This window comes from Mustela putorius, unplaced genomic scaffold (genome assembly GCF_011764305.1).
Source record: "Mustela putorius furo isolate JIRA1106 unplaced genomic scaffold, ASM1176430v1.1 tig00000253_pilon_pilon_pilon, whole genome shotgun sequence".
NCBI lineage: Eukaryota > Metazoa > Chordata > Mammalia > Carnivora > Mustelidae > Mustela > Mustela putorius.
In genome coordinates this window covers 6440656-6456933 of record NW_025421329.1, presented here as the reverse complement: position 1 = coordinate 6456933, position 16278 = coordinate 6440656, and the positions used below count along the sequence as shown (strand labels likewise).

Genomic DNA, 16278 nt, shown 5'->3' with positions numbered 1-16278 from the left:
CAGCTAATTCCGCTTCCTGTTCCGGGATCTGGCTTGTTGTCAGAAAGCTTTCGGAGTTCCAGCCAGCCCTCGCGGCCTTTTTCTGGAGTCTAGATTGGCGCGAGGTCCGCTGCTGCAGCCATGGCGGCCTCCACCGCGGCCGGGAAGCAGAGGATTCCCAAAGTAGCCAAGGTAGGAGACCGCGAGCTGCTTTGAGGGAGGAGGCCCTGGAGAGGGGCTTGTCCCAGCCTGCTTCGGCTCGCGGCGAGAAAGTGTGATGCCTGGAGCGGTTCTACCCCTTGTGGGCCAAGGGGAAGGAGGAGGGGAAGGGTCAGCCAGTAGTGGGGTGCAGGCTTCTGTCACCCCGGGGCAACCCCCGTGTTGACGTGGCCTTCGTCCTAGGACGTGTTTTTGCTGGGGGAGAAGTGGGGTCACACGGCAGAAATTAGTCAGTGCGCTAGGCGCTGGGGAACTATGGTCTAATGCGGGCGATGTGCGGCATTCACTTTATATGAGTCCATATAAAATTGCAGTCTTGCCAAATGCTAGTGAGGAGCGTAAACCATGTCGTGGAATAATGAGAGTTGTGTGAGGGGTCCCTGCAGAGTAAACTTTGCTGAGGAAGTGATGTTTAAACTGACACTTGATGGCTGACTAGGAGTTAGCCCAGCTGAGAGTGGAAGGAATGAGGGGGCATGGATTGTGTAGTGGCATTCATTTAATTAAACAATAAATTTGACGTTATCTGATATTTTCATAGGTGGCTGATACTTAGTGTTCTATGTGACAGGTTTTGTCCCAAACCTTTTCAGATGCCCTCACTCTAGTGTGTTTCTCCAGCCCAGGTGGCTCTCTTGAGCTTGTCCTTGTCATATCCATTTAGATAACTCCCAGAGATAATTTATATAAGTCACATAGCACAATGTCTGTGATTACATGTGAGCCATCATCATTATTAACAAACTCATCCCACACATAGTATTGAACAATTAATATTTCTTATAATTCAGTTCCATAAATTTTTTAAGATTTTATCTATTATCTATTTGAGAAAGAGAGCACACAAGCAGGGTGAGCAGCAGAGGACAGCACAGCACTAAGTCTTAAAGAAGCTTATGGCCCACTACAGGAATTTACTGAATATTGCCTTTGACTTGACATGCCATGGAAGAAACAGATGCAATCTGAGGCATTATTGAAAAATTCTTTAAATACAAGTTGCAACACTAGAAGAGATATAGCACACATCTTGATAAAACAAAACCTCTAGAGAGAATTTTATCTAACCAGCTTCAGAGTTTATTGTTATACTAATCTAAAAATCTACTATTTTTGCTACCTTTTCTCTTAATACTTAGCTATGACTTTGTAATAAATACCATGCATAAGATTTTGTTTAGCTTCATAGAGAAATGAAAACCTGTTCGACTAAGAGGGCATCTTGTAATAATACTTAGAAAGTTTGCCTCCTAAAAAATGTTTCTTTGCTTCCTAAACCTTGTGTGATGAGCATCTACTAAGAATGAATATGTCTTCTGTCTTAAAAGGTGAAAAACAAAGCTCCAGCTGAGGTCCAGATAACTGCTGAGCAACTCTTAAGAGAAGCTAAAGAAAGAGAGCTTGAGCTTCTTCCACCTCCACCTCAACAGAAGATCACAGATGAAGAAGAGCTAAATGATTACAAGCTAAGAAAAAGGAAGGTCAGTCAGTTATTTTCCACTCTATTAATAACATTGCTAGGAATTTATAGGTCAGAATTTGCAAATTCCTCGTTCGTTAGAGAGGCTGGAAAATATGAGAATAGGTTAGTGTCTCTAGCCAGATGAGTACTGCAACTTCTGGTTACCAGATAATTGCATTTTGCTGAACTTTAGAAAACATGCCAGGAGTTATCTTTGAAAGTATAAAGAAATTAAACCTGCCAGAGATCTCATTTTTGGTGCTGAATCAAAGAGGGATGGAAGTTTAAAAAGTGGAATGTCTTACAACTGGAAGGGGCAGGACTAACAAGGCCACTTGTTATGTACTGTCTCTCTACCACCTTCTGTGGTAGGAATTAAGACTTGGGAAAGAGCCATGAGAAGACTTGGGAATCTGACCTCTTCACCCTAGGATCATCACTTTAGGGCAATTTTTTTTTTTTCTTTAAAGATTTTATTTATTACTTTGAGAGAGAGAGCACGTGCCTGTGTTTTAGCAGGGGGAGGGGCAGAGGGAGAGAGAATCTTAAGTGGTCTCCACACTTATCATGGCTCATGGGGCTCAGTCTTACGATTGTGAGGTCACAACCTGAGCCGAAATCAAGAATCAGATGCTTAACCGACTTAGCTATCCGGGTGCCCCTAGGGCAATTTTAAACCACTAGCCCTGTTGTATCTACCTAACAGTGATGTTCAAAGAGTGATGTGTGAAATTCTGAGACATTAACAAGAGGACTGAAATAGTCAAAAACATCTTCCTACTAGGAACAAGTATTGAGTATATTAAAGTAATTAGTTATTAGCAATAAGAGAAAATATCAACAAGTCTGCTAGTAATTCTTCATATCTAAAGTTTTTCTCTTTGTTTGCATGTAAGACTTTAAAGAAATACCTGAGATTGTAACCTACATTGGTGAGTGTCTTGTTTCTCAAGAATTCTAGGATGGAATTTCTCCTAAATAAAAACGAAATGAATAACCATTTTAGAGCAGGATTAATAGGCGAAGAATGGTGTCATTTTTACTTACTTTCCCCCTCAATTTGACCCATTTTCCCTTCCTCCAGACTTTTGAAGATAACATAAGAAAAAACAGGACTGTGATTAGTAACTGGATAAAATATGCACAATGGGAAGAGAGTCTAAAGGAGATTCAGAGGTAAAATTGCTGAGTGTATAATTTCATATGTAAAGATATCCTAAGTTAAGAGACAAAAGAAGTAGAAGAAGTTAAACACAAGTGAAAGAGTGTGCCTCTGTTAGGAATTTTCCACACTGTTCGTGGAAGCCTAGGGTTCCCTTGAGGAGCCCCACCAGCACTGTGGTAGATGAGTCCTGTGGGGAGCGGCCAGGGAGACACTGCAGGTGGGTCTCGCCTGCATCACACACTACAGACAGAGAAGCGCACTTTCTTCTGCTTTCTCTGTATTGGTTTGTTTTTTTGTTTTTGTTTTTTAATAAAAATTGTTCCCTGGAAGCCAGTGGCCAACAAGATAAAGGTCACATCCTGGCCCTTCCTATTGCCCAGGCCTGCATTTTCCCAACATACCCACTGCCCCCTCTGTGCGTGTGTACCAGCCACTCCCTGAACACATCGTGTCTCCTTACTCTAAACTAGGCTATTCTCCCTGCCTGCAGTGAGAACTCCTCCCTACCCACTGTGGCCTCTGGAGCTTTCCTCACCTTCATAACTCTGGAGTTACCTCCTGCTTAGCTGTTTGCACCAGACGCTATTTCTTCCCTTTCGCTTCCTTGTGTAAATGTTGACTCACGTTTACCATATCTCAGTGAAATACGTGCATGTCTAGCTTCCTGTGAGAGTTTGTAAGCTTCCTGAAAACATGTCTTTTCTTATGTTCAGAACCTGACTTACAGAGGACACATGATAAAATAGGGTTCTGCAGATGGTTTGAGATAGTTGCCCCAGGTGTGGTATGTACTGCTTTTGATAGCCTCCAATTCTGGCTTTTTAAGGGCTCGATCCATATACGAACGTGCTTTAGATGTAGACTACCGAAATATTACACTCTGGCTGAAATATGCAGAAATGGAAATGAAGAATCGCCAGGTCAACCATGCCCGAAATATCTGGGACCGGGCCATAACAACTCTGCCTCGAGTCAACCAGTTCTGGTAAGTTTCTGATCTGCCAGAGCAGCTTTCTGTAGGCTAGGGAAGTTCTGCATTTTTGTGTATTTATTTTATTTACATTGTTGCTGTCACATATATTTAATTTACATTTTACTTTTTCTTTAAATGTACTGTAAGTAGTTTATAATGTCCTGTAGTATATTAAGTCATAATCACTACATGTACTAGCTGTGCAATCAAAACTAAGATTTGGGTTACAATCTTTTTTGCATAAGAAACTTATTGTTAAACTAAGCAATTTTTAAGAAAAATATATTTTTATTTCCTGTGGTTGATCCTTCTATTTGATAAGAAAACATGCTCGATTTAACCTCTGGGGAAGATAAAGCCCTAAGTCTTCACATTTAACAAAGTTAGAACTATACAGTGCCAAAGATCATTTTTTCCCCTAAGTCATTTTGACCATGACCAATGTTTGGGGATGATTTTGTTAAAGGTACAAATACACGTATATGGAGGAGATGTTGGGAAACATTGCTGGCGCCCGGCAGGTGTTTGAGCGCTGGATGGAATGGCAGCCTGAGGAGCAAGCCTGGCACTCCTACATCAACTTCGAGCTGCGATACAAAGAGGTGGACCGGGCCCGCACCATTTATGAACGCTATATCCTTTGAGTGAGTCTGACTGGTGCCGTTACTGTGCTGGGTGCTACTCCTCCCAGGGAGGTACAGTCATGGTTTGGACATAGGAACAGCCATTAAGTACACCCAGAGGTGTAAGTATTTTCTAGAGACATAGGTGGTCAGAATAAGTTTGTGGTCTAGGTAATTGAGCTTTTTCTGTTGAAACTTTGGGTTTGTTTGTATTTGGCGCTCCTTGTGTAAAGTGACATACCAGCTCTTTGGCTGCCAGTCCTCTTTCTGTGGGGTTTTTTTCACTAGGTTTTTCTAGGGTGTTGGTCATTAGCACCATTACTGGACTGCATCCAGAGTATGGTGTTAGGAGGGCAGCATAGTGTAGTGCAGCAGGCTTCAGGGCCAGTTGGATGGGTGTGAGTCCCTTCTGTGGCACCTGTTGAGGGGCAGCCTGGGACAGCTTCCTTCACACTTCCAAACCTCATTTATTCCTTTATAAAACAATCAAATCTACCAAGAAGAGCTGTTTTTAGGATTTAAGATAATCTGTATGGGGGTGGGTGAGTGGGTGTGTGTGTATACACATATCTCCCTTAGGAGCAATGATTTGGTATTTGCTAATTAAGTGACTTCATAGAACATAACTACCAGGAAAAACAAGCATCAACTTTATTATGCAATGTTAAGGTCTCTGTGATCTCTGCCCATTATTAATATGATTAGTTTAACAGAAGCTTTTTAAAGCGCTTGTTAATTGCTACACATTGTTGTAAACACTTTATAGATATCAACACTTAATCCTTGGAATAGCCCTGTGGTGTGGGAGCGACTCCAGTCTTGGAATGGGAGACACAGGCACAAGTGAGAGGCAGCGTGGCCAGGGTCTCCGGTAGTGATGGAGATGGGTCTCGAACCCAGCAGCAGCCTCAGAGCCTTTGCTTTTAACTTCATTGCCATTTTTGAATGTATTACTACTTTGGAATTAATGATTTCCTTAAACGAGGTAGGTGAAAAATAGATTTTGTTTATTAAGAAATAAAATGTTAATTTTAAACTTTTTTTTCTTATGTCGACTATATTTCAGTAAAAAGAGAAAAAAAACCTGAAAAAACCTTTTTCTTCTATCTCCAATTAGCAGTTTTGTTTTTGTAACATTTTTTTCTTAATCATTAATTGAAATACTGATGTTCTTGAGCCTGTAATACATAGGTGGCATTTATTGAGCACATTCCTTTGGCCCCAAACTGCTAAGAGCTTTACACATACTTTCTTTTCTTTCAAGTCACTGAAGTTGGGTTAGTATTCTTTTTCTCTGTTTACAGATGATAAAACTGCTTCCTAGACAAGTTAAATGACTTGTCCAGGATACATGGTCAGTAACAGTCTTCAGCTTTTTCATTTCTCTGGACTCCGGTTTGTACCCACTACGGAGATACTGAGTAAGCCCTGGGGAAAGACGATGAACAAGTCACGGCCCCCTTCAGAGGTCACAGTTCAGTGGTTCTTCATCTTTGAATGTATTTTATCAACCTTATAGTCATAGTTTGCATTGTTGGGGGTTTTGATTTTTGTTTGTTTGTTTGTTTTTTGAAAAGCCTTGTTGTCTTGTGTGGTATTTCCTTAATTCCCCTGAACTTGTCCTCGTGCACCCTGATGTTAAGAACTGGATCAAGTATGCCCGCTTTGAAGAAAAACATGGTTATTTTGCCCACGCACGGAAAGTGTATGAAAGAGCTGTCGAATTCTTTGGAGATGAACATATGGATGAACACCTTTATGTTGCTTTTGCCAAATTTGAAGAAAATCAGAAGGAAGTAAGTACCCTTGAAGAACTCAGTTACCTTGCATAACAGCTTAGGAAAGACTACTTGTTGTACACGTTGAGTTTATTCGATTTTCTTACCACTTAACCTTAGGAAAAACATTTCCAAAATCTCTCAAGGAAAACATCATACGTCTGTGGCTTAGCTGCAGATTGGGAACTGAGTGATTATAGGTTGTACTGAAGTTTCCTAATTGTGTTGTGCTTTACTTGAAAATTAAGCCTTTATATCTGTGATAAGAATATTGTGTATAAACTGAGAGTTCTTCATTTGGTCTCCTCATTAAAGGGTTTTACAGGTGATAAAACTGGAAAACAGAAGTCCAGAGTCCTGAGAACAGAGAACAGAATTTGAAATGGAAACAGATTGCCCCACAAATGAGTTGGTTCTGGTCTTCCGTAATATGTATAGAAATAATCCCTTAAAGTAACTTAGATACTACAGAATTGAGAGAGGTAGGCTGAGGTCCAAATACAGGGTCTTGTATATACCATGGTAAGGACTACAGATACTATTCCAAGGCCAAAGGGAAGTACAAAGGGTTCTTAGCAGAAGAGCAGTAGGATGGGATTTACATTCTAAAGACAGCCTCTAGCTAATCTGTGGAGACTGTATTGTGAAGAACATGGCAAAAGTGGAAGCAGGGGAACTGTTGACATGGCCATGGAAGAAATGGAGATGGTGGCGGGGGTGGGAGAGATGGGGAGAAGAGAAGGCTATGTTGAAGAGGTAGAGGTGGCAGGGCTCTTTGAAGTAGTGAAGTGGGAGGTGAGGACAGGAGAGGAATCAAGGAGGACTCCTAGGGCTTGAGGCTTGGGTTTGAGCAGGTGCACGACAGTAGCTGTTGCTTACTAAGACTGGGAAGACAGATCCAGGTTTGGGGGTGAGTAACAAGTCAGTTTGGGACCTATTTAGTCTGAGATGCACAGATGACACCCCACTGGCAGTGTCAGGTAGATCGTATGGAGCTCAAAGGAGAGTGTCAGTGCGCCCTGACAAATACCTCAGCAAGGGGAAGAAAAGTCTTACTTTGGACACTTTGAGACCACAGAATCTAACAAGTAATATATTATGTCATAATTACCTTTCAAGTTGTGGCTCAAGTGAGAGTATTGTGTTGTAGAAGTAATCCTCCTGTCTGCTTTTAGTTCGAAAGGGTACGAGTAATCTACAAGTATGCCCTGGATAGAATTTCAAAGCAGGACGCTCAAGAACTCTTTAAAAACTATACCATCTTTGAGAAGAAGTTCGGTGATCGACGGGGTATTGAAGACATCATTGTGAGCAAGCGAAGATTCCAGTATGAGGAAGAGGTGAAGGTGAGCATTGGTGCAGACGCCAAACCCCGCAGGTGACAGAGATGTGCTGGCCAGCAGCAGCAACGGTGAAGTGAGGATAGCAAGCGAGGGCTCCCAGGGATCACGCTCTTGTTGACGCATCTGCCATGATTGGCAACCAGTGCAACAGCAGTCAGCGGGGCTTGTAGGAAAGCCAGCAAGCAGAGCTTGGGTTTGCTCTCCCACCCATACGTTGAAAGTCACTGTGTTGGTTGCTGATGGGGCGCCGTAGAACTTGAGCAGAAACTGGGAATCCATGTGAATTCGTCTCTGAAGGTGGAAGAGTCAGAGATTGAGCCCAACAGTTTTCCTACACTACCTTTTAAGCTTAAAGGTAGTGAACAAAACACATACTGTAGATATGGTTTCATTGTTATCTCTTTATTTGATGTACTGTTTTGATTTGAACTCAAAGATAGTAGCATTTTCCTTCACTGGTCTGCTGTGCATCTAAAAACTTTGGCTTAGTCAGATGAATTAGGATATGGCCAAAGGACTGAGTCTGGTGTTAAATAGGGTCAGCAAGGTAACATTCAAGATAAATGACTATTAATTGAGAAGGCAGGTTTCAAATTTGTGACCATGGTTCTGATTCCACTGGAATTTTATTTTATTCTTTATTTTTAAAGTTTTATTTATTTTCCTTTTTTTTAATTTAAATTCAGTTGACATAATGTTCAGTGATACACTAATTACATACAACACCCAATGCTCATCACATCACATGCCCTCCTTAATACCCATCATCCACTGTAATTTCAAATCTAGACATAACGATATGCAATCAGGCATATTAACAAATAGATTTATTAAAGTAGGCATCTAATTATTGACTAATTACCTTGCGGGGGTGGGGGTTGTATATGAAAGCAGCTTTGCTGTGGGACGCCTGACAAATAGTCTGTCCTCTATGTTCCTCTTTCTTTTCTATTTCTAGAATCTCAGGAATAGTATTTTTTAAGATTTTATTTATTTACTTGAGAGAGAGTATGTGCGCTAGCATGAGTTGGGGTTGGGGCAGAGAGAGAAGACTCCTTGCTGAGCGGGGAGCCCAGTGCGGGGACTGGATCCTAGGTCTCTGGGATCATGACCTGAGCCAAAGACAGGTGCTGAACTGAGCCATCCGGTGCCCCAGGAATGGTATTTTTAAATGAGATAAGTGCTAAACAGTTGCTAAAATACAGGAAGTCAATCTAGTGTCTTTTTTTTTTTTTTAAACCTCACAGAGTCCAGCAAGTGTAGCTCTTGGTTTGGTTTCTAGTCATTAAACTGTGGTCTTTCTAGGCTAATCCACACAATTATGATGCATGGTTTGATTACCTACGCTTGGTGGAAAGTGATGCAGAAGCAGAAACTGTTCGAGAAGTCTACGAAAGAGCCATTGCCAATGTGCCACCCATTCAGGAGAAGCGGCACTGGAAGCGCTATATCTATCTGTGGGTCAACTACGCACTCTATGAAGAATTGGAGGCCAAGGTAAAAAAGGAATTCTGCCTCAGCTCTTGATGGCTGCCTCCTCCCCAGCTGCTTCACACCCGCATGTACACCTCGGTTGTAATGGGTGGTGGTGGTAGGTACTGACTCATGGAGTCCAGGAAACAGGAGCCTAATTCTTGATTTGGCAATTACCTATTCTCTGTGCAGCCTTTTAAACTCGGCATTCTGTCGTTGGCCCAGGCGAGGTGTTTTTGTTTTATTGCATTTTGTGTTTAAACTTGAGGCAGAAGATTATCACTTGGAACTTGGAATGATGAGGCTGTCTTTAGCTTATTTTTTATCGTTTTATGGGCTGCCTCCTAAGTAGGGCTCACAGCTGGATGACACGTCTTTGCTTCGAGTAAAGAGCAGGTGGAATTTTCAGAAATTGGTTGTTTATAAATTAATTGGGAAAGACTATCTTTCTGCTGACAGTCTGAAACTATAAAACATCTTTTTTCTTTCTACTATCAGGCCAGAAGCCTTTCTACAGACAAGCTCTCAGAGATTGATGGCTATCTTGTTGGTTCTTTAACCAAAGTCTGATGGCCACAGGTAGTTCATGTTTGATCATAAATGATGAAATCAGAATTTGAGAATAGCACCCTGTGAAAACACTCAGGTTGGGAGTGTACCTTTTTTCTAGTGCTAGTAAAACCAGCATCAGTAACAGACCAGTATTTGGTGAAATTTTATCCTAATACAGGATCCCGAGAGGACAAGACAGGTGTATCAAGCTTCTTTGGAATTAATTCCTCATAAAAAGGTATGTTTGCTTTAAGTGTTCTGTTCCGAAGTGTCAGAATCCTGCTTCTATTACTTGTGAAATAATACTTACTGTTTGAATAGTTAGCTGTGCATGGCACCCTGGAAAACCTAAGTGAGAACAAACTGTCTCTTTGCCTCTGAAAACACCTTATAGTCTGGTTGAGAGGACAGCCTGTATTGACAAATGAACAATACAGATAATAATGCAGAAATTCAGAGGTGTGTGGGTAATTGGAATAGACTGAGTGGAAGGAAGAAGATGAACATCAGAGAGCCACAGCATGTGCAGGAAACAACAAACGGGTTTGTTGGCATCCGAGTGAACAGATCTATGCATGGGTGAACTTGCGTGCAAGTTCTGGAAATGGTTGAGACATTATCTCTGCCCTGTTTTCCACCATGAGAAACAAGTAGAGATGTTGACCGAACAGAGACGGTGTGTTCTGCTTGCTTACAAGCATACCTGCAAAACAAAACCAATTCTCAGTAGGGGCTGCAGGGCCATGCAGTACAATAAAGTATTTAGATTACTGTTTGTAACTTTTGTGAAATAAACAACCTCATACCTGCTTAAAAACAAGAAAATATATCTGTCCTAGTTCTGAATATTTAGGGAAATCTAATTGCATGTGGCCTTTTATTAAATTTTTAGCTTTAGTGTAATTGAAACAACTCTTTTAGATGTGTTTTGTGCTTTTGTTTTCTAGTTCACATTTGCCAAGATGTGGTTACTATATGCACAATTTGAAATAAGACAGAAAAATTTACCATTTGCCAGAAGAGCTTTGGTAAGTAAAGAAAGGACCACGGGGTGCCCCTCAGTGGTTTGGTCGGTTGACCGTCTGACTCTTGCTTTCAGCTCAGGTCATGATCTCAGGGTCATGAGATTGACCCCCTCGTTGGGCTCCCCGCTAAGCACAGAGTCTGCTTGGAAGTTTCTGTCTCTGCCCCTCTCCCTGTGCTTGCGTGTGCATGCTCTCATTCTCTCTCTCTTAAATAAATAAATAAAATCTTGGGAGGAAAAAGGAAGGATCAAGATCATCACTGACATCTTTGAGAAGGAAATTAATTTAGTGTTTATAAGTTGGACAGTTCCTACTAAGAATGTGACAGAAGTATTCTGCCTTTATAACTGAGATGTTATAAAGTGTCAGAAAATGCACGGCCTTTGAAGAAAAAAATGGGTGATAACATTTAAATTACTCTATTTTAACATTGGAAGCTTTATCTGTAGCTGCCAGTTACCAGATCTTTTCTCAGACTGGAAAGATCTGACGTTAGATCACATTAGATCTAATTCCGCTCTTGAGTAGAATCATCTTGTGCAAACCCTGGGGGTATTACGTGCACCTTCCCCTTAATAGCTGTTCTAAAGTCTCTTAATAAGATCAAGTGCTGTTTAAATGCAGATGTCCTTCTGTAAAGCCACTCTTGCCCTGGCTGTGGGCAGTCAGGCAGTTTTCGTTCTGTGATCACCACTTTATTTATGGGAGGTTTCATCCGCCTGACATCCATATTCCCTAGGTGCTCCTGAGAAACTAAGTAAAATCCAGAGGACTCATGCAGACAGTTCTGCAGCCCTCTCTTGCTGAACAGGCACCAGTGGGCACAGGCCCTCTTGACAGCGGGGTGCAGTAGAGGGTTTCCGTTGGCCTTCCATCAAGAACCAGTGTGGACAGTGTGATACCACAGAGGGAAAGAATGGCTTGCCACGTTCTTCCTCAGCAGAGAACAGCTATTGAGACAGGTCAGCGACATCAGTACACAGGTTGAATCTACATATCACAGTGGTTTGGTCCTTTTATTTTCCAGGGAACTTCCATAGGCAAATGTCCAAAAAACAAGTTATTTAAAGGTTACATAGAATTGGAACTGCAGCTTCGAGAATTTGACAGATGCCGGAAGCTTTATGAAAAGTTCTTGGAATTTGGACCTGAAAATTGTACTTCTTGGATTAAATTTGCAGAATTAGAAACGATCCTCGGTGATATTGAGAGAGCGCGGGCAATCTACGAGTTAGCTATCAGTCAGCCACGCTTAGACATGCCAGAGGTGAGAATCTCAAGATGAATATTTTGTTTTAGATACTTCCCTAGTATTGCTTTAGATGACCATCTACATGTTGGGCATTTTCGAGTATAAAGATAAACTCACCTGCAGTCTTGTCTTATCAGATTAGTACTTTACTGTTGGGGGGATAGAAGGATGAGAGTGGGAGAAGCAGCCCTCTAGTAGGATACCACAGCCCAGCAAAGCCCCATGATGATACCAGGATGAGTTGGGATATAATGGGGTGGGTGACTGGCTCTCTTCCTCCCTTCTTCACATGGAAGGCTAACCTGAAGGGGATGGGACAGGCAAGTATACAGGCAGCAGGCAGCCCTGACTGGAGAACAGAGTGGATGAAGACTGAAACTGCACATCCCCAGATTCTCCTGGCACAGTTTTTCCCAGATGGGGTCAGCAAAAGAAGCTTTGCCTACACTAGCATATTCCTGAAATTAAACTGCCACTGTCCTGGCCTGAGACCTGAAATTGTCCCTTCCCTGTTTAAACTTAAGCCACAAGGTGGCGCCAAACCACAGCTAAGACCTGTTTGAGAGCCGCTGAACTCACCCAGCCTTTTAGTCTTGACCTAATGTGACTCTGCATCTATGGCTTGGGTCCTACGAGCTGCATTAGGGCTGGTCTTTATGTAAAATGGTTCTATCAAAAAAAATAATAATAAATAAATAAAATGGTTCTATCAGTTGGCCTCAGCTTCCAGGCATCCGGGCCACATGTTACTCCATCCTTGTTCCCTGACAGGCAGCACCTAACAGGTACGCTGTTTACTGAATAGTCATTGAGGTGAACTCAGTCCTATCAAGGAATTTACAGTAGAGGTAAGAAGAGTATATCCTGGCTAATTTAGGCATGTCTTCTCCTGGTAAAGTCAGTTGTGTGCGATAGGATCATGGCAGTGTCTGGGAGATTTGACAGGTCTCTGAGCTTTTCTTGGTAAGTCCAGCATTGAAAAACTCTGAAAGAAAATCCAAAGATGAATCCAGAGACTTGTATCTCATAATGTAGAATGGTAGCCAAGTTTTGGCCAGCTTGTAAATGCCAGTGTGTTTACTGTCTCGATTTTGCCAGTACTTTAATTGTTCATAGAAGTCCTAGGTTCCTGGATGTCCTAGGTCAGAATGGTAGTTAAGCTCAGCTTTGGATAGGGACATGTTGCTCTTTAAATGTCAAGCCTGACTTATTAAGTTCTCTTTCTTAGGTGCTTTGGAAATCGTATATTGATTTTGAAATTGAACAGGAAGAAACTGAGAGAACACGAAATCTTTACCGAAGATTGCTTCAGCGAACACAACATGTTAAGGTACCCTGCACTCTGTTGATGATCTTTGATTTTGCCTAAATGAGCAGTTCTGAAGGAACACCATATTTCTGTATTTTAAGTGCTTTGGGGTGTGTGTGTGTGTCTGTGTGTGTTTCAATGCTTTTCCTGCTCTTAGAAAAGAGCCCATGAGTCTCAGAGGACTTTGGAATATAAAGCTTATACCAGGTCAGTATTTATACTGCATAGGAGTAACTTAAATATCACAGGATTGAATAAAAAGTTAAACTCTTTTCAGGATTTTAAGACCATCTCAAACACCTAATTGGATATAGAAACAGACTATAATTCAATAATTCAACATTATTGAAACATATAATCATTACGTTCTTTGGAATACTACAGATGAACACATTAGTATGTTCAGATGTCCTTAACTAGAAATTAGCATGATTACATGATCCTTTCCTGGATGCCATGGTTAGTTTGCTTCTATAATAATTTTTCTTAAGGTATGGATCAGCTTTGCCCAGTTTGAGCTGTCTTCAGGGAAAGAAGGAAGTTTGGCTAAATGCAGACAGATTTATGAAGAGGCTAACAAAACCATGAGGAACTGTGAAGAAAAGGAAGAGAGACTTATGTTGCTGGAATCATGGCGAAGCTTTGAAGATGAATTTGGAACAGTATCGGATAAGGAGAGAGTAGACAAACTCATGCCAGAGAAAGTCAAGAAGAGAAGAAAGGTCCAGGCTGATGATGGGGTAAGAACTGAGACCCTGGAGCTGGTCATCTCATGTCAGATGAGCACTTTCTACTTGTTAAGTGCCGTATGTACAATCTGAGCATCGGAGCAGGCAGCCTGGCTACCATGGAAACAGAGCAGGGTGTATAGACCACCCAGGGGTGGAGATGGGAGACAATTGGCAAAGGTTGATTCCAGGAAGCTATATAAAGTGTGGTATTATTTCTGGAGCATTAAGCAGGAGGTCAGAATAGAGCGAAATGAAACTCCGCTTTTAGGTAAAACTCAATCTAGAGACTTTGTAAGCTATAGGGAGGCTCTTATACACAAAATGACATGACCCGATGGCTGGCTTCAGCCGGCATATTCCAAGGGGCTTAGATCAGAGGAGGACCTGTCAGGAAGCTGTTGTAGCAGAGCAAATGACGGTGGAAGCTGGAATTAGAGCAGTGCTAGGAAGCCAAATCAGTGACCAGTTTGAGGTGGGGCTGTTAAGGGCAGGGAGTCAGAATAATAGTGCACAGATTTATGACTTTTGCTACTAAGTATTAAGTAAATCTTTAAAAACTTAAAATCTTAGAAAACTCAAGATGGAGGTGGAGATACAGAATATCTTGCTTGGCTAGAGAGGACCTGTGCTTTAATCTTCAGGCTTTTTCCCTGGTTTTTAGCTCTGTGAGCTCCACTTGCAGTAACACCAACCCCAACAGCTACTTTTTTCTTTATTCAGTTAACTAACATATGGTATACTGTTAGTTTCAGAGGTAGAGCTCAGTGATTCATCAGTCTTATGTAACACCCAGTGCTCAGTATATCCCATGCCCTTATTAATGTCCATCACCCAGTTACTCAGCAGCTACTTGTTCACCCCAGTCTTGCAGGCCCGGCCTTTTTTCTGTGATGGGCTTTGATGTTTTATAAATGAACATAAGGAATACGTCTTGAATCTCTGGGGTTTTGCAGTGAAAAATCTCCACTTTAACTATAGTGTATTTCAGCCGTCTTTGGCTTATCTTTTAATTGTTCTTTTATTCCATAGTCTGATGCAGGCTGGGAAGAGTACTATGATTACATCTTTCCAGAAGATGCTGCCAACCAACCCAACCTCAAGCTCCTGGCCATGGCCAAACTTTGGAAGAAACAGCAACAGGAAAAGGAGGCTGCTGAGCAAGACCCAGATAAGGACATTGATGAGAGTGAATCCTGATGTTCTTGTTGATATTGATAAATGTTTTATTATTTTTATAAATTAATCATTCAGAACTCTTGTGACTCCATAAGTTTTTTTATATTTCACCATTGGAGTCTTTGATAGCTACTTTCTGAATTATTTTTAAAATGCTCTTACGTTAGTGAGAAGTGGGGGTTGCAAGTAAACTTTTTTAACCACTGGATTTATCGGAGTCCAAACTTTTTTTTTGTCCACATCACGCATTAGGAAATCTAATTGAGGTAATGCCTTCAACTATTTTAGATGGACCTGCACCTTTCAAAGTGTTTTTCGAGAAGTATTCAAGTTACATTCTACAGTAACTTTTAAAGTGTTTTTTTCATCTTTGTCTTCTTCGTAGATACTTAGTGTACTCACCTGAAACTTCTGAATTCACATCTTCAGTCACAGGCTCAAGTTCCATTCCCAGCTGCCACTTCGTTATCTGTAACTTAATCTTTCAGTGCTTCATTCATACGGGCTTCTGCCAACTCATTTTGAGGATTACATTAGAAATCGAATATATCTGGCACATTGTGACTGCTCAGTATAATGTTCATCCCCAGCTACTTTCCTAAACAAATTCAATCTTTGTAGAATTGAATGTGCTTGGATTAATTTAACTTCTAAATATAGTAGCTATCTGCTTTTGAAAACACTAGTTGGGAAATAATTTACAGTTACTGTATTTCTAAACAAGGTGTTTTTGTTACCAGGATGTTTTAGTCAAATTTCAGTTATGCTGTAATCAGTTTCCCCAAGTGGTTGAACTCTATAATGGCTTCAAGAATAGTAATACATGTGCTGTGAATAACATTGCCCCCTGCTGCAGTAAGTTTGGGAAACCCCAGATAAAGAGTTGAGCCTTGTTAATCAAATCTCTTTACAGTTCAGCTTCTGAGAGCCTTAGATACATTACTGTACAGGAGGACCCCCATAGCAATGCTCGAGTGTTTCCCAACCTTACTGGACAAGGGCGTCCTCTCTACCTGGAGTACTGATAAACATCCCCTAGTACGTTACAGCAGAAAGTAGCTACCGTAATCCAGGATACATTTTACACTTGGTTTAGAACATGTGAAAAACCTAAAGGTAACCAACTATAATACCAAAAAAGAAAACTTTAAGTAGCACAGAGATAACACATTTGTTGACACATTGCTCATATCCTCAAGCAAAAAATATTTGCCTGAT

At 41.2% G+C, this 16278-nt stretch overlaps 1 protein-coding gene across 2 annotated transcripts; it reads left to right on the top strand.

The window, feature by feature from the left end:
• The first annotated feature begins 1 nt into the window (after window position 1).
• Window positions 2–15268, top strand: CRNKL1 (crooked neck pre-mRNA splicing factor 1). 2 transcript variants are annotated; one of them, XM_013057059.2, is made up of 14 exons: window positions 2–171; window positions 1527–1679; window positions 2745–2836; window positions 3652–3810; window positions 4265–4431; window positions 6039–6217; window positions 7375–7545; window positions 8848–9039; window positions 9746–9805; window positions 10515–10595; window positions 11620–11859; window positions 13073–13174; window positions 13645–13893; window positions 14914–15268. In XM_013057059.2, the coding sequence occupies exons 1-14, from the start codon at window positions 121–123 to the stop codon at window positions 15079–15081; spliced, it is 2064 nt and encodes a 687-aa protein (XP_012912513.1). In that variant the 5' UTR covers window positions 2–120; the 3' UTR covers window positions 15082–15268. The 2 variants fall into 2 exon arrangements, with proteins under 2 accessions (XP_012912513.1, XP_044934390.1); XM_045078455.1 differs by lacking the exon at window positions 2–171 and adding an exon at window positions 2557–2592 and having other exon boundaries at window positions 1542–1679.
• Window positions 15269–16278: the final 1010 nt, after the last annotated feature.

Excerpts from the sequence above, each read along its gene's own strand:
- CRNKL1 (XM_013057059.2), top strand. The coding sequence starts at position 121 with ATGGCGGCCTCCACCGCGGCCGGGAAGCAGAGGATTCCCAAAGTAGCC. Across the intron at positions 172-1,526 it reads GGATTCCCAAAGTAGCCAAG|GTGAAAAACAAAGCTCCAGC; the intron begins GTAGGAGACCGC and ends CTGTCTTAAAAG. Across the intron at positions 6,218-7,374 it reads TTGAAGAAAATCAGAAGGAA|TTCGAAAGGGTACGAGTAAT; the intron begins GTAAGTACCCTT and ends GTCTGCTTTTAG.